Source organism: Rhinopithecus roxellana, chromosome 3 (assembly GCF_007565055.1).
Source record: "Rhinopithecus roxellana isolate Shanxi Qingling chromosome 3, ASM756505v1, whole genome shotgun sequence".
NCBI classification, from domain to species: Eukaryota; Metazoa; Chordata; class Mammalia; order Primates; family Cercopithecidae; genus Rhinopithecus; species Rhinopithecus roxellana.
This window is the reverse complement of record NC_044551.1, coordinates 70,137,063-70,160,479: the sequence shown is the minus strand read 5'-3', so window position 1 is coordinate 70,160,479 and position 23,417 is coordinate 70,137,063. Positions and strand designations below refer to the sequence as shown.

Below are 23,417 nucleotides of genomic sequence, written 5' to 3'. Positions count from 1 at the left end.
CTATGGATGCCAAAAGAAAAAACAAAAGACATGGTTGGCAAAAGAATTTAAAAGGGTAAATGTTTCAATACCTCAGTTTTCACCAAAAGCATTCTAAAGCAATGGATCATTAATTGGCAATGTTTGACATCACATAGCCATTTTCTCTGATTTTTAGAGAAAAAAAAATTTAGAAGTTTTTACCAAATATAAAATGAATTTTCTGTAAAGACACTTTCATAAAAAAAAATTTTTTTTTGAGACAGAGTCTTGCTCCGTTGCCAGGCTAGAGTGCAGTGGTGCAATCGCGACTCACTGCAGTCTGCCTCGCGGGTTCAAGCAATTCCCCTGCCTCAGCCTCCTGTCACCATGCCTGGCTAATTTTTGTTTTTTTTTTTTTTTTTTTTTTTTTTTTGTGAGATGGGAGTCTTGCTCTGTCGCCCAGGCTGGACTGCAGTGGCGCCATCTCAGCTCACTGCAAGCTCCACCTCCCAGGTTCATGCCATTCTCCTGCCTCAGCCTCCCAAGTAGCTGGGACTACAGGCACCCGCCACCACACCTGGCTAATTTTTTGTATTTTTAGTAGAGACGGGGTTTCACCATGTTGGCCAGACTAGTCTGGAACTCCTGACCTCAAGTGATCAGCACTCCTCAGCCTCCCAAAGTACTGGGATTACAGGCGTGAGCCACAGTGCCCAGCCAAAATATTTCAACCTACAGAGATATTTAAAAGCCACTATAATTGATAAAAGAAAAAATATACAATCAACATTGCAATTTCTGGGACTTAATGTAAAACAAAAATTTTAATGAAACTGCCAAATTTATTCTTATTTTATTCTTCTTTTCTTAATTTTACATATGCACACACATGAATGCACGTGCAAGTGTGAGTATATATACTATAGATCTGTTGTTTCATGTGAAAGAAAAATGTACAAAATTGAAATCAGAAGCTTTATTTGATGAACTACAGACGGACACAGATTGACAAATTTGCTACACTATGTACTGAGGAGGAATATGCAAAGACTACCGATTTTGACAGTCATTGACAGATTTACAAAAGCTGTTGCTTTTCTGATTATTTTTCATTTCATTTCATAATTATTACTAAAAATAATTCATCACATAAAGAAGGGAGGTGTTAAAAAATTATCTACCCCAGGTGTCAAATACAAAAATACACCTTTCCTTTAGCATTCTTTCCTTTTAGTATTTTGGAGATTATACCTTTTTTTTTTTTGAGACCAAATCTCAGCTGTCACCCAGGCTGGAGAGCAGTGGTGCAATCTCAGCTCACTGCAACCTCCGCCTCCCAGGTTCAAGTGATTATCCTGCGTCAGCCTCCCAAGTAGATGCGGCTACAGGCGCGCGCCATGACCACGCCCGGCTAATTTTTGTATTTTTAGGAGAGATGGGGTTTCACCATGTTGGGTAGGATGGTCTCAATCTCTTGACCTCGTAATCCATCCACCTCAGCCTCCCAAAGTGCTAGGATTACAGATGTGAGCCACCGCGCCCTGCCAGGCGATTACTCTTAAAATTGTAAACTTATATACTTGGCTTAAACTAATCTTTTTTTTTTTTTTTTTTTTGAGATGGAGTCTGGCTCTGTCACCCAGGCTGGATGGAGTACAATGGCGTGATCTTGGCTCACTGCAAGCTCCACCTCCCAGGTTCACGCCATTCTCCTGCCTCAGCCTCCCAAATAGCTGGGACTACAGGCGCCCGCCACCACGCCCGGCTAATTTTTCTATTTTTAGTAGAGACGGGGTTTCACCGTGTTAGCCAGGATGATCTCGATCTCCTGACCTTGTGATCCGCCCACCTCAGCCTCCCAAAGTGCTGAGATTACAGGCGTGAGCCACCGTGAGCCACCATGCCCGGCCGGCTTAAACTAATCTAAGGTTAACCGGTATCTCTGGCCTCCTCCCCAATAGTATCTACAAACCAATAAACTCTGATTTCACTCTCCCATCCTCCACTTTATTGTTGACAATAATTTTAGATTCACTTTGCTTTTAAATCCTCCCAAATTTACCCATCATTATTACTGACACACAATGCATACATAGATTTTTTTTTTTTTTTTAAACGGAGGCTCTTTTTGCCCAGGCTGGAGTGCAATGGCACAATCTCAGTTCACTCCGCCTACTAGGTGCAAGTGATTCTCCTGCCTCAGCCTCCCGAGTAGCTGGGATTACAGGCATGTGCCATACCAGGCCCAGCTAATTCTGTATTTTTAGTCGAGACACGGTTTCTCCACGTTGGTCAGGCTGGTCTCGAACTCCTGACCTCAGGTGATATGCCTGCCTCAGCCTCCCAAAATGCTGGGATTACAGGTGTCAGCCACCATACCCAGCCACATATGTAGATTTAACAAAATGTTTTATCCATTGATTTCTTTTTAACACATTGCTTTCAGTTCTCCATTTATTATTTTTTAGTTGTTTTCTTCCTCCTGAAGTTCTTTCAATACAGGCTGTCAGTAATAAACTCCAGTTATTTTCCTCAGGTTTTTTGCGGGGGGCGGCAGAGGGTGTAGTTTGAGACAGGGACTCACTCTGTCACCCAGGCTGGAGTGTCATCCGTCGACCTCACTGCAACCTCTGCCTCCTGGGCCCAAATTATCCTCCCACCTCAGCCTCCTGAGTAGCTGGGACCACAGATGCACGCTGTAACACCCGTCTAATTTTTGCATTTTTGTAGAAACAGAGTTTCACCATGTTGCCTAAGCTGGTCTTCAATTCCCGAGCTTAAGCGATCCGTCCACCTCGGCCTCTCAAAGTGCTAGGATTAAGGTGTGAGCCACTGTACCTGGCCTTTTTCCTCAGTTTGGGTTTTTTGTTTGTTTGTTTTTTGGAGACAAGTCTGACTGTCTCCCAGGCTGGAGTGCAAAGGCACAATCTCGCCTCATTGAAACCTCTGCCTCCCAGGTTCAAGCGATTCTCCAGCCTCAGCCTTCCAAGTAACTGGGATTACAGGAGTAAACCTTTCCTCAGTTTTTAAAATGGCTCTTACTCATGAACAACAGTTTAGCAGGACTGATCTCTACAGTACTTTGAAGATATTACTCCACTGAATTTTTAAATTACCACTGAAATACTTACTTCCTCTTCCTCCTCCTCCTCTTCTTCTTCCTCTGCTTCTTCTTCTTCATTAAGAGGTGGAGGTAAAGTACCGAGGATATCTTCGTCCATAAAATTAACTGGTTTTCCTACCATTTTAGGGGGTAAAGGAGGGCCAATTAACTCATCACCAGAAGAGTCAGAACTCTCTTCACTTTCACTGCTGCTTGTATCCCTGAAAACACAGAAACAGAAACTCTTTGCCTCTGCTGCAATAAAGAGCACACTTTGGAAATAGTACTCGTTTCTCAGGAAACTTTTCCTCTCCTATTAACAACAATTGGGTATTTTTTAATTTTTTCAAATTTGTAGTTCAAACATTAAATGTTTAATGCAAATATTATTTTATCTTAAGAAAGTTTAAGGCCGGGCGCGGTGGCTCAAGCCTGTAATCCCAGCACTTTGGGAGGCCGAGACGGGCGGATCACGAGGTCAGGAGATCGAGACCATCCTGGCTAACACGGTGAAACCCCGTCTCTACTAAAAATACAAAAAAACTAGCCGGGCGAAGTGGCGGGCGCCTGTAGTCCCAGCTACTCGGGAGGCTGAGGCAGGAGAATGGCGTAAACCCGGGAGGCGGAGCTTGCAGTGAGCTGAGATCCGGCCACTGCACTCCAGCCCCGGCGACAGAGTGAGACTCTGCCTCAAAAAAAAAAAAAAAAAAAGAAAGTTTAAAAAAAACTGTCTTACGCAAACAAAGTCAAAAATAAGGGTCACAGCAATTATACGTTAGAGGGCCATTAGACCATTAGCACTCATAAAGAGACAGGTGAGACTGAGTGCAATGGCTCACACCTGTAACGCCAGCACTTTCAGGGACCTAGGCAGGTGAACTGCTTATGCCCAAGAGTTTGCGACTAGCCTGGGAAACATCGCAAGACTTTGTTTCTACAAAAAATAAAAATTAGCCAGGTGTGGTGGCATTTGCTTGTGGTACCAGCTACTCAGGAGGCTGAGGTGGCAGGATCACGTAAGCCCAGCAGGTCAAGGCTATAGTGAACCATGACTTCATCAGCTGTACTCCAGCCAGAACAACAGTGAGACCCTGTCTCAAAATATAGATATATAATAAAAATTTAATTTAAAAAATTTTTAAAGAGACAGGTGAACAAGGACATACAGAAGAAAAACTACAAAATAGTAATGGACAAAAACCACTGAGATGGCCAGTGCCTCAATTAACTATATTTGAATCCAATCCCTGATTGCCACAGTAGCAAATAATGCCAGTCATGTAAGGAAGTTAATATAACTCCCCAAAAAAATTTCCAAAATACAAGTTATTTCTCATGGCTAGTCCAAGTTTGCCACTTTGCCAAACATTAAATGTAGCGTCCTTGCATTCTAAAAACACCATACTCTAACCAGGGGTATCCAAGGGACAGAATACAGTCAGGGGTTCTTAATTTCGGTTTCCAGTTGGGCCAGTGAAGCCATTTCCTCATCCCTCTTTTCTACTTATCACTAGAGACAGAAACTAAAAACCATGGCTTCAGGATGCTAAAAGTCTAAAAGAAATCAACAACAGTATAAGGCAAGTTGGACAGGCTTGAGAGTCTAGAGCATATCATACTGATTCCCAAGTGGTTTCCTATCCGCCACACCTGAGGACTATTATACACTCTCATTAAGGTCTCTAGCAAACACCTGTTAAGTATAGCCCTCACCATCCACCACCCCTCCACCTGCCTCCAGAGCTGAGAATTCAGCATTCTTAATTGTTATCAATTAATCTTTCAAATATTTGATAAGATTAAAAGTGTCACTGCCTTCTAATGAAGTATCTCTGGTATGTAAGCTCCAGGAAAGCACAAATTTCCGTTTTGTTCTAGCATCTAACATATTTCTAGCATCTAAAAAATGCTTCACCTATAAGAAGCACTCAATATCTACTGAAGGAAAAACATGAGATTTTTCTTTTTGTTTTCATCTAGGTTAAACACTGCAAAGAATACATTCTCACATTCAGGTTACCCTTAAACAGAGATATATGAACTAGCAAACCTCCATGAAGGACTGAGTTTCTAGATTTGAGACACTGCCTAGCTCAAATCTCCACTCCAAGGCCTTCTTTCTAATTGAACAGGTTAAGTTTAGTTCACAACAAGGTCTTTGCACTTGGGAGTTCCGTTGGCTGACTTATCCTTCCCATAGATTGTTACACAGCCTCTTTCTCATTTTTGGAGTTTCCTCAAATGTCTCCTCCTCAAAGAAGCCTAAGGGCACACCCCTTTTAAACCTTCAGGCACACTACCACTTCCCATTACCTTAAGTACCTTTATCTTCATTACATGCCTGCTAAGTTATTTTATTTGGTTATTTAGTTATTTGTTATCCATCCCTTCAAATAATCCCACAACATTGAGAGCTCAATGAGAACAAAGGTCTCATCTGACTTGCTAATTGCTGTATCTCAGTGCCTAAAATACTGTGTAATCCACAGAAGATACTCAATAAGTAATAGCTACATGACTAAATAAATTTATATTAAGCTATTCATACTCCAAAATTTCCCCCTTATGATTAACGCACAAGTTTCCAGCTATACTGTTTTAAAACAGATTTTTTTTCTTTTTGAGACAGAGTCTCACTCTAGAGTGCCAGGGCGTGATCTTAGCTCACTCCTCAGCCCAGGTTCAAGTGATTCTCTTGCCTCAACCTCCCAAGTAGCTGGAATTATAGGCATGAGCCACCATGCCCAGCTAATTTTTGTATTTTTAGTAGAGACGGGGTTTCATCATGTTGGCCAGGCTGGTCTCAAACTCCTGACCTTGTGATCCACCAGCTCGACCTCCCAAAATACTGGGATTACAGACATGAGCCACCTTGCCCAGCCCTCAAGTATCTTTTCTAACCACAACAAAATAAAACCAAAATCAGGCCAGGCGCAGTGTCTCATGTCTATAATCCCAGCACTTTTCGAGGTAGAGTGAGCGAATTGCTTGAACTCAGGAGTTCAAGACTAGCCTGGGCAACATTGTGAAAGACTGTTTCTACAAAAAATACAAAAATTAGCCAGGCATGGTGGCACACACCTGTAGTACCAGTTACTTAAGGAGATGAGGTGGGAGGATCGCTCGAGTCTGGGAGGTAAAGGTTGCAGTGAGTTAAGAATGTGCCACTGCACTCCAGCCTGGGTGACAGAGTGAAACCCTGTCTCAAAAGAAAAATAAAAAAATCAGTAACAAGAGGAACCTTGGAAATTGTACAAATACATGAAAATAAAACAACAGGCTCCCAAATGACCAAAGGGTCAATAAAAAAAAATTTTTTTTTAATCTCTTGAAACAAAAGAAAATGGAAACAAAACATCAAAACCTGCAGAAAACAAAGAAAACAGTACTAAGAAGAACATTTATAACAATAAACAACTACGTAAAGAGTAGACATACATCAAATAAACAACCTAAAGATGTACCTCAAGGAACTAAAAAGCAAGAATAAAGCAAACCAAAAATTATTAGAAGAAATAAAAAAAATCAGAGCAGAACTACAAATGACACTGACACTAAAAAAAGAATAACACCGGGTGCGGTGGCTCACGCCTGTAATCTGAGCACTTTGAGAGGTCGAGGTGGGTGGATCACAAGGTCAGGAGTTCAAGACTAGCCTGGTCAACATGGTGAAACCCAGTCTGTACTAAAAATACAAAAATTAGCTGGACGTGGTGGTAGGCGCCTGTAATCGCAGCTACTCAGGAGGCTGAGGCAGAGAACTGCTTGAACCCAGGAGGTGCAGGTTGCAGTGAACCGAGATGGCACCACTGCACTCCAGCCTGGGCAACAGAGCGAGACTCCATCCCAAACAACAAAACAAAGAATAATAAAACATCACTGAAACAAGCGTTGATTTTTTGACAAGATAAACAACATCAATGTGTTAGGCCACTGCTGCATTGCCAAAAAGAAGTAACTGGGATGCCACGCATGGTGGCTCACATCTGTAATCCCAGCACTTTGGGAGGCCAAGGCAAGCAGATCACGAGGTCAGGAGCTGGAGACCAGCCTGACCAACATGGTGAAACCCCATCTCTACTAAAATACAAAAAAATTAGCAGGGCATGGTGACCTACACCTGTAATCCCAGCTACTTGGGAGGCTGAGGCAGGAAAATCACTTGAACCCAGCAAGTGGAGGTTGCAGTGAGCCCAGATCAAGCCACTGCACTCCAGCCTGGTCAAACAGTGAGACTCCGTCTCAAAAAAGTAGTAACTGGAGGCCGGGCCCAGTAGCTGACACCTATTATCCCCGGACTTTGGGAGAATGAGGCAGACAGATCATGTCAGGAGTCTGAGACCAGCCTGGACAACATGGTAAAACCCTGCCTCTACTAAAAATACAAGAATTAGCCAGCAGTGGTAGCGCACCTCTATAGTCCCAGCTACTCAGGAGGCTCACGCCTATAGCCCCGGCACTTTGGGAGGCCAAGGCAGGCGGATCACCTGAGGTCGGGAGTTCGAGACCACCCTGGCCAACATGGCAAAACCCCATCTCTACTAAAAACACAAAAACTAGCCAGGCGTGGTGGTGCATGCCTATAATCCCAGCTATTTGGGAAGCTGAGGCAGGAGAATCATTTGAACCCAGGAGGTGGAGGTTACAGTCAGCCAAGATTACGCCACTGCACTGCAGCGGGCAACAGAGCAAGACTCCGTCTCAGAAAAATTTAAAAAAAAAAAAAAAAATCTATGAACACCTAGAAACTGATGGTTTAATAGAAGTCTTTCATGAAAATCAGGCACCTGGAAGATGATTTGGAGCAATCTCTGACCACATTTGATCTTGAGGATGTTGGTTCAATATCTTCATTTTGTCTTAATTCTTTCTCTCTGCTCATTTCTTCCTCTTTTTCTCTTGCTTCTGAAAAGATTAAAAAAAGATTAACAAAAAAATTCCAACCATTACAATTCAAAATTTGCTAGTATTAGAAAGGCTAAAAATTAACATAGCCACAAAGACATAACTTAGAGTGCTAGCAGTAACAGCAAAAAATTATCAACCACAGCTACTGTGGAAAACAATATGGTGGTTCCTCAAAAAGTTAAACGTAGAATTATCAAGTGATCCAGCAATTCCACTTCTAGTAAATATTCAAAGAAACTGAAAGCAGGGTCTAAAAAAGATACTTGTATGCCGATGTTCACAGGAACATCATTCACAACACCTAAAATGTAGAAGCAACCAAAGTATCCATCTATAGACAAATGGATTAGCAAAATGTGGTATATCCACACAATGAAATATTATTCACCCAAAAAGGAAGGAGACTCTGCAATATGCTACAACTTGGATAAACCTTGAGGACACTATGCTAAGTAAGACAGACTACTCACAGAAAGACAAAAAAACAAATATCGTATGATACCACTTACATGAGGTAATCTAGAGTAGTCAATGTCAGAGACAAAAAGTAGAATGGTGGTTAACAGAGGCTAGGAGGGGTAATGAAGAATTGTTTAATATGTATACAGTTTCAGACTTACAAGACGAACAGTGTTATAGATGGTGGTGATGGCTGCACAACACTATGTACTTAAATATTAAGATGGTACATTTTATGTGTATTTTATCACAATTTTTAAAACTAGAAAAAAAAATTTATCAACCTAAATGGCCAATGTGGTAAAAGAACTGAACGAAATTACTGCATAGCAACATAATACTAACTGCAGACAATAAAAATAGTGATAGAAAACAGAAATCTGGGAAAACATTTTAACAGATATGCTAAGCAAAATTAGCATAATGTGAATGGTGATATATTTTTTAAAACGTATTCGAAAGTGATATTTTAGGTGATTAACTTTCTAATGTTTTAAAACATAAATTTAGCACTTCTTGGCCGGGCGCAGTGGCTCACACTTGTAATCCCAGCACTTTGGGAGGCCGAGGCGGGCGGATCACCTGAGGTCAGGAGTTCCAGACCAGCCTGACTAACATGGACAAACCCCGTCCCTACTAAAAAGAAAAAATTAGCCCAGCCTGGTACCACATGCCTTTAATCCCAGCTACTCAGGAGGCTGAGGCAGGAGAATCGCTTGAACCCGGGAGGCGGAGGTTGTGGTGAGCTGAGATCGCGCTATCACACTCCAGCTTGAGCAACACAAGCAAAACACCTTCTCAAAAAAAAAAAAAAAAAATGTAGCACTTCTTTTCTGAATTTTCTACACTAGAATTTTGGTTAAAGACTAGCTATCAAAATCATAATAAAATTTATACTAGCCTGATGCGGTGGCTCACGCCTGTAATCCCAGCACTTTGGGAGGTGGAGACGGGCGGATGGCGAGGTCAGGAGATCAAGACCATCCTGGCTAACACGGTGAAACCCCATCACTAGTAAAAATACAAAAACACTAGCCAGGCGTAGTGGCGGGTGCCTGTAGTCCCACCTACTTGGGAGGCTGAGGCAGGACAATGGCATGAACAAGGGAGGCAGAGCTTGCAGTGAGCCAGATTGTGCCACTGCCCTCCAGCCTGGGCGACTGAGACTCCATCTCCAAAAAAAAAAAAAGAAAAAAATTTATACTATAGGCTGCTCTGTCTACAGAGTAGGCATTCTTTTATTTCTTTACTTTCCTAATAAACTTGCTTTCACTATATTTTAAGAAAAAAAAATCTACTACATTAATTTTCCAGAGTTGTTTACTCTAGAAAGACAAAAAAAAAATATTTAAAATATTAACTTTTTTCCCTCTGATAATCTCACTCTACAAGTGTGGGGGCACTAGGAAGAAAAAGGATTATGTATGAATAGTTTGATCCTCAATTGCCACCATCCTCAATAACCTGAGATAATATTTAACATTTTTTTCCTTCACTTAATAATGAAATACAATATAACTCAAGTTAAGCAGCAGCAAAGGACACTTATCAAGTGGAATGTTGTAGTCTGCAGGGTCTTTAGTTGCTGGGACATGGAAGATGAGGAAGAGAGTTACCCAGCAAACATCAACAAGGAACTACATAGTCTTTCATGTCAAATATGGAAGTAAGGCAAATATTACAGCTCTAGATCATGTTATCTTTTTCGTGTCTTCTGGGCTGAGGTGGGTCAAGAGTCAACAATTCTACATTCTGATACTAGAGACTGGAAAAAAATTAAAGAGAAGCATAGTATCCAGAATTAAGAATCGGCCTGCCAGGCGCGGTGGCTCACGCCTATAATTCCAGCACTTTGGGAGGCTGAGGCGGGCGAATCACGAAGTCACGAGATCGAGACCATCCTGGCTAACAAGGGGAAACCCCATCTCTACAAAAAATTTTTAAAAAATTAGCCAGAGGCTGGGCGCAGTGGCTCAAGCCTGTAATCCTAGCACTTTGGGAGGCCGAGACGGGCGGATCGCGAGGTCAGGAGATCGAGACCATCCTGGCTAACACGGTGAAACCCCATCTCTACTAAAAACTACAAAAAACTAGCCGGGCGAGGTGGTGGCGCCTATAGTCCCAGCTACCTGGGAGGCTGAGGGAGGAGAATGGCGTGAACCCGGGAGGCGGAGCTTGCAGTGAGCTGAGATCCGGCCACTGCACTCCAGCCTGGGTGACAGAGCGAGACTCCGTCTCAAAAAAAAAAAAAAAAAAATTGGCCAGATGTGGTGGCGGGCACCTGTAGTCCCAGCTACCTCGGAGTCTGAGGCAGGAGAATGGCGCAAACCCAGGAGGCGGAGGTTGCAGTGAGCAGCAATTGCGCCACTGCACTCCAGCCTGGGCAACAAAGCAAGACTCCGTCTCAAAAAAAAAAAAAAGAATGGGCCTGAAGCCAGGCATGGTGGTTCACACCCATAATCCTAGCACTTTGGGAGGCCGAGGCGGGTGGATTGCCTCAGCTCAGGAGTTCGAGACCAGCCGGGACAACATGGTGAAATCCTGTCTCTAGTAAAATACAAAAAATTAGCCGGGCATAGCGGTGTGCACCCGTAGTCCCAGCTACTCAGGACGCTGAGGCAGGAGAATCACTTGAACCCAGAAGGCAGAGGTTGCAGCGAGCTGAGACCATACCACTACAATCCAGCATGGGCCACAGAGTGAGACTCTGTCTCTAAGAGAAAAAAAAAAGAATAAGCCTGCTTAGCTCCTAGCTCACCCTGTTTTTTCAGCCAGTCCCTCCAGACCTCTGGGGGTGGCAGCAGCGTTTGTACTCTAGGCTCATCTTCTCCCTCAGGTCTTACAGTCAATTATATTACTAATCAGGAAAAGATATTGAGGCTGCCTACTCAGCTGCCATTTCCCTCTTTTTTACTTTCTTTTTTTTTTTTTTAAATAGAGACGGGGTCTCACTATGTTGCCCAGGCTGATCTTGAAATCCTGGGCTCAAGCAATCCTCCTGCCTCAAGATTTACAGATGTAAGCCACCACACCATGCCAGTCCTCCCTCTTTTTCCCTTAGTTTTTCTTTTTGTTTTTGTTTCCGTTTTGAGACGGAGTCTCAATCTGTCACTCGGCATGAGTGCAGTGGCACAGTCTCAGCTCACTGCAACCTTCACCTCCTAGGTTCAAGCAATTCTTCTGCCTAAGCCTCCCGAGCTGCTGGGATTATAGATGCCAGCCACCATGATCACCTAATTTTTGTGTTTTTAGTAGAGACAGGGTTTCACCATGTTGGCCAGGCTGGTCTCAAACACCTGGCCTCAAGCAATCCACCTGCCTCAGCCTCACAAAGTGTACTAGGATTATAGACGTGAGCCACTGCCCCCAGCCTAGTATAACACTTCTAAAAAAAAAAAAGTCTGTATTTTGGCTGGGCACAGTGGCTCACACCTGTAATCCCAACATTTTGGGAGGCTGAGGAGGGAAGATTACGAGGTCAGGAGTTCATCCAGCATGGTGAAACCCGATCTCCATTAAAAATACAAAAAATTGGCCGGGCGCGGTGGCTCAAGCCTGTAATCCCAGCACTTTGGGAGGCCGAGACGGGCGGATCACAAGGTCAGGAGATCGAGACCATCCTGGCTAACACGGTGAAACCCCGTCTCTACTAAAAAGTACAAAAAACTAGCCGGGCGAGGTGGCGGGCGCCTGTAGTCCCAGCTACTCGGGAGGCTGAGGCAGGAGAATGGCGTGAACCCGGGAGGCGGAGCTTGCAGTGAGCTGAGATCCGGCCACTGCACTCCAGCTTGGGCGACAGAGTGAGACTCCATCTCAAAAAAAAAAAAAAAAAAAAAAAAATACAAAAAATTAGCCGGGCATGGTGGTGCACGCCTGTAATCCCAGCTACTCAGGAGGCTGAGGCAGAAGAATTGCTTGAACCCAGGAGGCGGAAGTTGCAGTGAGCCAAGATCGCGCCACTGCACTCTAGCCTGGGCGACAGAGCAAGACTCTGTCTCAAGAAAAAGAAAAAAAAAAATCTGTGTCCTGCACATACTTACAGCTTTCAAGAACACAAAAAACATTTAAAAAAGAATTTGTACGATTATCATTTCCAGACCCTTCACAGCACGTATTTTATTGGGGTTTTATAGTAATTCATCCTTTCCACTAGTGCACTTAGCAATCAAGACGGCTCATAACCCCATATACAGAAAAACTTGCTATTAAAAAGGTCAAAGTCTTAGCTTCCTCAAGCGTACTATCAATACCCAGGGAAAGACTCCAATACCAAGCATGAGATAAATAATGCCCATATGAGAATTTCCAACTTTTAAAGAAAAGTAAGTCAAACTGTCTTATGGTAGGAAACTAGGGTTCCTGCAACCCCTCTCTTCAATTTCATCATTTGCTAGGACAGCTCACAGGGAATCATTTTTAATTCCACAGTCTAAATGTAATCTAATTGCCAAGTCTAGAAGAACACGAAAAGAAACAACTCTTATGAATAACTTCCCATATAATGATGAATACTACTTCCATAAATTATCCCAATGGTATTTTCTACTGCTAAAGCTAAGTAGATCTTTCAAAGAGATCATCAATTTAGATTCATATATTTAGATCGGAGGTATAAATTGCCATCCAAGGATGTAATACTAAATCAAGAAAGTTCAATAATTTATCCACAAAAATCAAAGGAGACCATAGTCTTGAGACAATTTTTCAAAAATTTAAAAATTCATTAACTCACCAAGTTCCTCTTAGGTAAAATGTATACATGCTTTATTAAGAAAAATTACAGGAATTTAATAAAGTACTTTGTTGTTTATAAGCTACTGTACCCAACATCTTAACCTCTTCAAGAAACTTCCAAGGTAGATGATACACATACAACAGGGTTACGAAGGATCAGAAATTGGAAAAACCCACCCAATGTTACTCATCTAGTAGATTGTGGGGCTGGGCCTCAAACCTAGGTCCCCCAATTCCAAATCCCAAGCTCTTTCCAACAGATTGTGCCTGTTTTTTTTAAGACGGAGTCTTGCCGTCGTCACCCAGGCTGGAGTGCAATGGCACGATCTAGGCTCACTGCAACCTCCGCCTCCCAGGTTCAAGCGATTCTTCTGCCTCAGCCCCCCGAGTAGCTGGGACTACAGACGCCCGCCACCACACCCGACTAATTTTTACGTTTTTAGTAGAGGCAGGGTTTCATCACGTTGGCCAGGCTGATCTCAAACTCCTGATCTCAGGTGATCCACTCACCTCAGGCTCCCAAAGTGCTGGGATTACAGGCATGAAGCCACTATGCCCAGCCCAGATTATGCCATTTTAAAATATTCTCCAAGGCCGGGCGCGGTGGCTCAAGCCTGTAATCCCAGCACTTTGGGAGGCCGAGACGGGCGGATCACGAGGTCAGGAGATCAAGACCATCCTGGCTAACATGGTGAAACCCCGTCTCTACTAAAAATACAAAAAACTAGCCGGGCGACCTGGCGGGCGCCTGTAGTCCCAGCTACTCGGGAGGCTGAGGCAGGAGAATGGCGTGAACCCGGGAGGCGGAGCTTGCAGTGAGCTGAGATCCGGCCTACTGCACTCCAGCCCGGGCGACAGAGCAAGACTCCGTCTCAAAAAAATAAATAAATAAATAAAATAAAATAAAATAAAATATTATCCAAAGCAGCAAGATTTCATTTTTTAACAAGACAGTATTACAGGTCTAAATTCAATTCAATCTTCTCAAAATATTACTGAGAACCTATTTTACAAAGCAAAGTACTAGGGACTATAAAACTTACATACCCATAAATATATACATCTATGGACCCACAAAAATTGAAAATAAAAAGATTAAAAATAAAAAGCTTCACTTTGGGAGGTTGAAGCAGGCAGATCACTTGACTTTAGGAGTTCGAGACCAGCCTGGCCGACATGGTGATACCCTGTTTCTACTAAAAATGCAAAAATTAGCAGGGTGGTGGTGGCACTTGCCTATAATCCCAGCTACTGGGGAGGCTGAGGCAGGAGAATTGCTTGTACCAGGAGGCAGAGGTTGCAGTGAGCCTAGATTGCACCATTGCCCTCCGGCCTGGGCGACCTAAAAAAATAAGTAAGTAAATAAAAACAAAAAGCTTACATAGCCAAATAAGACAATTCTGTTCAAAACATGTAGTATTATACGCTTAAAATGGTAAATACAAGGTACCTACGCTGTGATAGTACAAACATTCACTAAATTGTTTAAAACATTTGTAAATGCCTCAGATAGCATGTCTTTGTCTATCGTTTGAGGATATTAAAATTGTTTTTTGATGTGATGATATTGCGGTATAATATTAAATATATTTGGCCGGGTGCAGTGGCTCATGCCTGTAATCCCAGCACTTTGGGAGGCTGAGGCGGGCAAATCACGAGGGCAGGAGATCGAGACCATCCTGGCTAACAGGGTGAAACCCCGTCTCTACAAAAAATAAAAAAAATAAAAAAAAATTAGCCGGGCATGGTGGTGGGCGCCTGTAGTCCCAGCTACTCAGGATGCTGAGGCAGGAGAATGGCTTGAACCCGGGAGGCAGAGCTTGCAGTGAGCCGAGATCGCACCACTGCACTCCAGTCTGGGTGACAGAGTGAGACTCCATCTCAAAAAAAAAAAAAAAAAAAGAAATATATTTGGTCTTTGTTTCAGGTTCCTGCCACAGAGCTTCTGAAACCCTTGGAATTTCCTGAGTGATAGGAGCTCTCTTTTGTTATTCACTAGAAGCCCCTTTGAATCCCACCTAAGTTTATGCTATTGAAGTGACTTAGTGTGGGACCCCTAGGCCTCAGGATGGGACTGCTGCTCACTAAAAAAACTGACGGGTTAGATAATTGGAACTTTCATCCCCACCCACCAATCTCTGGGGAATCTGGAAATTAAGATCTATAGAAAAATTTTTGGCCGAGGCGGGCGGATCACGAGGTCAGGAGATCGAGACCATCTTGGTGAACACGGTGAAACCCCATCTCTACTAAAAATACAACAACAAAATTAGCCGGGCGTGGTGGCGGGCGCCTGTAGTCCCAGCTTCTAGGGAGGCTGAGGCAGGAGAATGGTGTGAACCCAGGAGGCGGCGGAGCTTACAGTGAGTGGAGATCGCACCACTGCACTCCAACCTGGGCGACAGAGCGAGACTCTGTCTCAAAAAAAAGAAAAAATTTTTGTTTTTCTTTTGAGACAGGCTCTCACTTTTTTACTCAGGCTGTGATGCAGTGGCATGATCATAGCTCACTGCAGCCTCAACCTCTGGGCTCAAGTGACCCTCTCACCTCAGCCTCCCAAGTAGCTGGGACTATAGGTGTGCACCACCATGTCCAGCTAATTTTTTAAAACTTTCTTGAACAGGATCTCACTGTGTTAGCCCAGGTTTGTCTCAAACTCCTGAGCTCAAGTCATCCTCCTACCTTGGCCCCCAAAGTGCTGGGATTATAGATGTGAGCCACTGCGCCCAGCCTAGACACTCTTGAACCACTAGATGTGATTAACTTCAGGGCAGCTGAACACAGGGGGATGCTGGGGAGTTGGTGCACCCAGAGAGGCCACAGAAGCTCTGCACCTCTCCCACTTCATACCTTGCCCAATGCATTACTTCATCTGGCTGTTCATCTATATCCTTTATAACATCCTTTATAATAAACTGTTAAAACTAAGTAAAGTGTTTCCCTGTGAGCCGTCCTAGCTAATTATCAAACCAAAAAGAGGGGTCATGGGATCCCTGATTTACAGACAGCAGATCAGAAGCACTGGTCACAACCTGTGACTTGAGATTAGTGTCTGAGTGAAGGCAGTCTTGTGGTAGTCTCCAGGCAGACAGTGTCAGAATTAAAGTGAGTTACCGAATACCCAGTTGGAAAACTGGTTGATGTGTCAGGGAAAACTCCTATATATCTGGTGTCAGAAATAAAGTACTGGTTCACACCTGTAATCCTAGCACTTTGGGAGGCCAAGACAGGTGGATCACTCGAGCCCAGGAATTCAAGACTTGCCTGGACAACATGGTGAAATCTTTTTTTCTTTCTTTTTTTGAGACAGAGTTTCGCTCTGTCACCCAGGCTGGAGTGCAGAGGGGCAATCTCGGCTCACTACAAGCTCCACCTCACAGGTTCATGCCATTCTCCTGCTTCAGTTAATTTTTTTTTTTCTGTATTTTTAGTAGAGAAGGGGTTTTACCATGTTAGCCAGGATGGTCTCACTCTCCTGACCTCGTGATCCACCTGCCTCAGCCTCCCAAAGTGCTGGGATTACAGGCGTGAGCCACTGTGCCCGGCCAACATGGTGAAATCTATCTCAACTAAAAATACAAAAAATTAGTGGGGTGTGGTAGCACTAACCTACAGTTCCAGCTATTTGGGAGGCTGAGGTGGGAGGATTACCTGAGCCCGGGAAGTTGAGTCTGCAATGAGCCAAGGTCACGCACTGCACATCAGCCTGAGCAACAGCAGTGAGACCCTGTCTCAAATCAAAAAAAAAAAGGAGTAAAGTACTGAGAGGAGTGTGAGAGGGTAGGAAACAGCTTGGTCTTTTCTATCTCTTACAGGTATCTTGGTTAAGCTTTTTTTAAAACAATTCTTACCGTTTCAAAATACATACAAAAATTTTTTTTTTTTTTTTGAGATGGAGTCTTGCTCTGTCGCCCAGGCTGGAGTACAGTGACCGGATCCCAGCTAACTGCAAGTTCCGCCTCCCGGGCTTACGCCATTCTCCTGTCTCAGCCTCCCGAGTAGCTGGGACTACAGGCGCCCGCCACCACGCCCAGCTAATTTTTTGTATGTTTTTTAGTAGAGACGGGGTTTCACCGTGTTAGCCAGGATGGTCTCGATCTCCTGACCTTGTGATCTGCCCGTCTCGGCCTCCCAAAGTGCTGGGATTACAGACTGGAGCCACTGCGCCCAGCCACAAAAATATTTATGAGTAAAATGATGTCCAAGATTTGCTTCAAAATCATCTGAAAGGGGAAACAGAAGTAACATTAGCCATGAACTGTTACAGTAGTTAAATCTGATTGACAGGTACATGGTAGTTCATGACTATACTTCCGTGTTTGAAATTTCACATAATAAGGGTTTTTCTGGGCACAGCAGCTCACACCTGTAATCCCAACACTTTGGAAGGCTGAGGCGTATGGATCACAAGGTCATGAGATCGAGACCATCCTGGCTAACACAGTGAAACTCCATCTCTACTAAAAATACAAAAACAAAATTAGCCAGAGGTGTTGGTGGGCACCTGTAGTTCCAGCTACTCTAGAGGCTGAGGCAGGAGAATGGCGTGAACCCAGAAGGCAGAGCTTGCAGTGAGCCAAAATCGCACCACGGCACTCCCAGGCACAGAGAGAGACTCTGTCTCAAAATAATAATAGTAACAATAACAATAATAATGGGTTTTGGCCTGGCACAGTGGTTCATGCCTGTAATCCCGGCACTTTCGGAGGTCGAGCTGGGCGGATCACTTGAGGTCACAAGTTCGAGACCAGCCCGGCCAACAAGGCGAAATCCCATCTGCACTAAAAATACAAAAAACTTAGCTAGGCGCGGTGATGGTCACCTGTAATCCCAGCTACTCAGGAGGCTGAGGCAAGAGAATCACTTGAACCCAAGAGGCAGAGGTCGCAGTGAGCCGAGATCGTGCCATTGCACTCCAGCCTGGGCAACAGAGCAGGATTCCATCTCAAATAAAATAAATAATGAAGAGTTTTTTCAAAAAATAGTACATGTAGATAGCTTTCTTTTCACCACAAAAAAAGTTTTCTTCCAAAGACTGAAAATACTTTTTGTCAGGCACGCTGCCGCACACTGCCAAATACTGGATATTGCTCCTGTACAATACTTTATTTATTTTAGTTATTTTATTTTATATTTTATTATATATTTTATTTTATCTTATTTTATTTTGAGATGGAGTTTTGCTCTTGTGGCTTACTTTTTTATTGTATCTTATTTTATCTTATCTTATCTTATTTTATTTTATTTTGAGATGGAGTTTTGCTCTTGCCGCCCAGGCTGGAGTGCAATAGTGCGATCTCAGCTCACCACAACCTCCGCCTCCTAGGTTCAAGCAATTCTCCTGCCTCAGCCTCCCTAGAAGCTGGGATTACAGGTGCCCACCACCACACTTGGCTAATTTTTCTATTTTCAGTAGAGACGGGGTTTCACCATGTTGGCCAGGCTAGTCTTGAACTCCTGACCTTAGGTGATTCGCCTGCCTCAGCCTCCCAAAGTGCTGGAATTACAGGTGTGAGCCACTACACCCAGCCCATTGTTGGTTTTAAAATGATAAATTGGGCCGGGTGCAGTGGCTCACACCTGTAATCCCAGCACTTTGCGAGGCAGGCAGATCACGAGGTCAGGAGATGAGACCATCCTGGCCAACATGGTGAAACCCCATTTCTACTAAAAATACAAAAATTAGCTGGCCTTGGTGGCACACACCCGTAGCCCCAGCTACTCAGGAGGCTGAGGCAGGAAAATTGTTTGAATCGGGGAGGTGGAAGTTGCAGTGAGCTGAGATCGCACCCCTGCACTCCACCCCGTGATACAGCGAGACTCCATCTCCAAAAACAAACAAAAAAAAAAAAAAGGCAGGGGTGCAGTGACTCCGCCTGTAATCCCAGCACTTTGGGAGGCCGAGGCAGGTGGATCACAAGTCAGGAGTTCGAAATCAGCCTGGCCAACACAGTGAAACCCTGTCTCTACTAAAAATACAAAAAATTAGCCAGGCGTGGTGGCATGTGACTGTAGTCCCAGCTACTCAGGAAGCAGAGGCAGGAGAATCGCTTGAACCCAGGAGGTGGAGGCTGCAGTGAGCCAAGATCCCGCCAATGCACTCCAGCCTGAGCAACAGGGAGAGACTCCATCTCAACAACAACAAAAAAACCAACAATGACAAGTAGCATAACAACACTTTTTTTTTTCTCTCTGAGATGGAATTTCACTCTTATACCCCAGGCTGGAGTGCAGTGGCAGGATCTCAGCTCACTGCAACCTCCACCTCCCGACTTCAAGCAAAGCAACTGCCTCAACCTCATGAGTAGCTCAGATTACAGGCCCCAGCACCATGCCCAGCTAATTATTGTATTTTTGTAGAGATGGGGTTTCACTATGTTGGCCAGGCTGCTCTCAAACTTCTGACCTCAGGTGATCCGCCCACCTCGGCCTCCCTAAGTGTTGGGATTACGTGTGTGAGCCACCGCGCCCAGTCACATTCTTTTTTCTTTTTTAATACACTTGCATGAGGTATACATAGTACTTAAACCAATAAAAGGACAAATATCTGAACTTCTTACCCAGTGTTTTGCGACTTCTTTCCACAGCTGTTCTTCGAGTTTGTTCAAACATTGCTTCCAAGTCAAATGTGCGAGCTTTTTTACCTAAAACATGAACAAATGGCAGACTGTGATTGCCTTGCAATAAGTTGGCCAAACTTCAGGTGATCAATACTGATCAATAAACACTTAGTTTGTCTAGTTTATAACATAGCTCCAATATAACCATAAAATATCACAGAAAGAGCTTGAGTCACAGATAACTTTTGATGACAATCCCTTCACTAAGTACTATTAACCAGTCAACTTTCCCATCCTCCTCTAATTTACCTAGATCCCTACCCTAAGAAACAACAACACTAACACAGGAGGCAGAATGGAGAATGTCCCAAAAGTTACCCTTTGCAGATGTAATTAAGGTTATGGACTTTTAAATAGGGAGACTATCCTAGTTGACCCTTAAAGGCAAAGATGCAGAACAGCTATGGCAGAAGAAGTCAGAGAGATCCACTGTTTGAGAAGGATTTGAGGCATTGCAGTTTTCTTGAAGATGAAAGGGGCAACATGAGAAGTAATGCAGGTACTTTAAGGAGCTAAGAGGAAAACAGAAATCTCAGCCCTATAACAAGGAACTGTACGAGCATGGAAACATTCTCCTCCTCCCCCAGTAACTAATTTTCCCCTATGTGGCACAAACATGTGGACACTTTCCTCACTTCCAAGTAAAGGAATGAAGTACTAAAATGGATTTATACCGGGTGGGGTGGCTCATGCCTGTAATCACTTTGAGAGGCTCAAGTGGGCGGATCGCTTGAGCTAGAAAGATCGATCAGCCTGGGCAACATGGTGAAACCTCGTCTCCACCAAAAGTATAAAAAATTAGCCAGGTATGGTGGCACACATCTGTGATGCCAGTTACTCAGGAGACCAAGGTGGGAGGATGGCTTCAGCCTGGGAGGTGGAGGCTGCAGTGAGCCAAAATCGCACTACTACACTGCAGCCTGGGTGACAGACCAAGACGCCATCTCAAAAAATAAAAAAAGAATAGAAAAGGCCAGGCACGGTGGCTCACACCTGTAATCCCAGCACTTTGGGAGGCCGAGGCGGGTGGATCACGAGGTCAGATCAAGACCATCCTGGCAAAAACGGTGAAACCCCGTCTCCACCAAAAATACAAAAAAATTAGTGGTGGGCGCCTGTGGTCCCAGCTGAGGCAGGAGAATGGCCTGAACCCAGGAGGCGGAGCTTGCAGTGAGCCGAGATCACGCCACTGCACTCCACCCTGGGCGACTGAGCCAGACTCAGTCTCCAAAAACAAAAAAAAAGAATAGAAAAACTACAGAACTAGTAGGTGCGAACACAACCCAAGGTCAATATGTGTAAGTCTATTATTTAGTCATTATCATAGAATTAATACAGCCTGGTCAAAAGAGAACAAGACCACCCTGAGGAAAGGTTCAGGGAAGTTAGAATCCCAATGTTTGGATGAACAGCGTTTACAATTTTAAAATGCAAAATAAAGAGAAAACATTTTTCATGTATCAGTCTAGTAAACTTTTGTTTTCATTTTTTAAATAATTTTCTTTTTAAACAATACCTATTCTGTGTTGGTAGGGATATGGTAAAAATGGCATTCTTAAATTCTGTTAACTTTGGTATAACCTGAAAACAAGCTTTTTGATGGGTATTACGGCAATAAGCAGCAAGAAGCTTTATAAGGCACATACCCAATTTTTCAGCTTTCTAAATATTTATACTTCTGTATAAACTAGGCTCTCTTTTAGAAATCTACCCTACAGAATTACCTATTTTTAAAAATCCTCGTACAAATGCTATTATTTACAAAAAATGTTCATTTTAGCATTATTGGTGACTTAAAATTAGAAACATCTTTTCCCTTCCTCTCTCTCCAGGACTCTCATAACTGTCTTCTGAGTTGGTTCCAACGGATACGCAGAATAGAAGACAAATGGGAGAAGAGCATTGACAAACTGCAAGGTATGCACCCGGGCTACAGGAATTCCGAGTTGACAGCTCGATCTCCCCTCCCACTCTGCCGTTCTTCAAACCTCTGCAAAAGGAAAAGGAGCTCTGCCTGGAACAGTCACTCACCGAACCCCGTAAAGCCCATGGTGACCGCAAGCTGCGGGTCCGGTCCCGAAGCATCTGAGCCTGTCGCTGGAGCAAGAGGAAAAGAGAGGAGGCCTAGTTAGTGCTGCGCCCCTGCGCCCCCGACACGGCCCACCACGCCCGGACTCGCCTCATGAAACCCACCTTCGCTGGCCCCAGAGCGCTCCATCGCTGGCCGCACACCGCAAAACGGGCCACAGTCACAGCCTAAACAACTGTAGAGGAACTTGCCACTAACCCGCGGCAAATCCCGGAGGAAGTACCGCCTCCAAGCGACAGCGGCGCCGCCGAAGCCAAGAGCGGCACCTTCCGCAAAGGGACCGCGGCTTTCTGCGCGGCGCCGCCCTACCGGACAGGCGGGAAAGCGCCGCGCAACTCAGACCACTGGAGGGGAGAAGTGGTATGAGGAGTTTCCATAACATAACATCCTTTCCTTTTTTCTTTTTTTTTTCCTTTTTTTTTTTGAGCCAGAGTCTCTGTCGCCCAGGCTGGAGTGCAGTGGCACGATTTCAGCTCACTGCAACCTCTGCCTCCCGGGATCAAGCGATTCTCCTGCCTCAGCCTCCTGAGTAGCTGGGATTACAGGTGCCCGCCGGCTAATTTTTGTTTTTTTTGTTTTGGTTTGTTTTTTTGTTTTTGTTTTCAGACGGAGTCTCTGTCGCCGAGGCTGGAGTACAATGGCGTGATCTCGGCGCACTGCAACCTCTGCCTCCCGGGTTCAAGCGATTCTCCTGTCTCTGCTTCCCAAGTAGGTGGGATTACAGGCGTCCACCACCACACGCAGCTAATTTTTTTGCATCTTTAGTAGAGAGGAGGTTTCACCATTTTGGCCAGCCTGGTTTTGAACTCCTGACTTCAAGTGATCCGCATACTTTGGCCTCCCAAAGTGCTGGGATTACAGGAGACACCCTTTGCTTTTGTTTTTGTTTTGTTTGTTTGTTTGAGGTGGAGTCTCACTCTGTTGCCCAGGCTGGAGTGCAATGGCCAATCTCGGCTCACTGCAACCTCTGCCACCCGGGTTCAAGCTCTTCTCCTGCCTCAGTCTCCTGAGTAGCTGAGATTACAGGCGCCTGCCACTACACCCCGCTAATTTTTGTGTATTTAGTAGAGACGAGGTTTTGCTATGTTGGCCAGGCTGGTCTTGAACTCCTGACCTCAGGTGATCCGCCCACCTCTTCCTTCCAAAGTGCTAGGATTACAGGCCTGAGCCACTGTGCCCCAACTTTTTTTTTGGCCAAGTCTCCCTCGGTCGTCTTGGCTGGAGTGCAGTGGCGTGATCTCAGCTCACTGCAACCTCCTCCACCTCCTGGGCTCAAGCAATTCTCTTGCCTCAGCCTCCAGAGCAGCTGGGACTACAGGTATGCGCCACCACCCCCGGCTATTGAGTATTTGAGACTACAGGCACCTGCCACCATGCCCGGCTAATTTTTTGTATTTTTAGTAGAGACAGCGTTTCACCATGTTAGCCAGGATGGTCTCAATCTTCTGACCTTGTGATCTGCCTGCCTCGGCCTCCCAAAGTTCTGGGATTAAAGGCGTGAGCCACTGCACTTGGCCTGTCAGTCTGAAGTTTACAAGGCTAA

The 23,417-nt window shown here is 44.4% G+C and overlaps 1 protein-coding gene across 3 annotated transcripts in view; it reads right to left on the bottom strand.

Annotated features, from left to right (window-relative positions):
* WDR70 (WD repeat domain 70) overlaps positions 1-22,105 on the bottom strand; it is a 377,836-nt gene extending 355,731 nt beyond the window's left edge. For 2 of the 3 annotated variants that reach the window (XM_010367672.2, XM_030927443.1), the window contains exons 1-5: positions 21,979-22,105; positions 21,817-21,882; positions 19,726-19,809; positions 7,852-7,969; positions 3,093-3,285 (exon numbers count right to left, since the gene is read on the bottom strand). In XM_010367672.2, the coding sequence (XP_010365974.1) occupies positions 3,093-3,285; positions 7,852-7,969; positions 19,726-19,809; positions 21,817-21,882; positions 21,979-22,003 (486 nt within the window). In that variant the 5' untranslated portion in view covers positions 22,004-22,105. The remainder of the gene's footprint in view (positions 1-3,092; positions 3,286-7,851; positions 7,970-19,725; positions 19,810-21,816; positions 21,883-21,978) is intronic. The other variant, XM_010367673.2, reaches the window with a different exon arrangement.
* Positions 22,106-23,417: the final 1,312 nt, after the last annotated feature.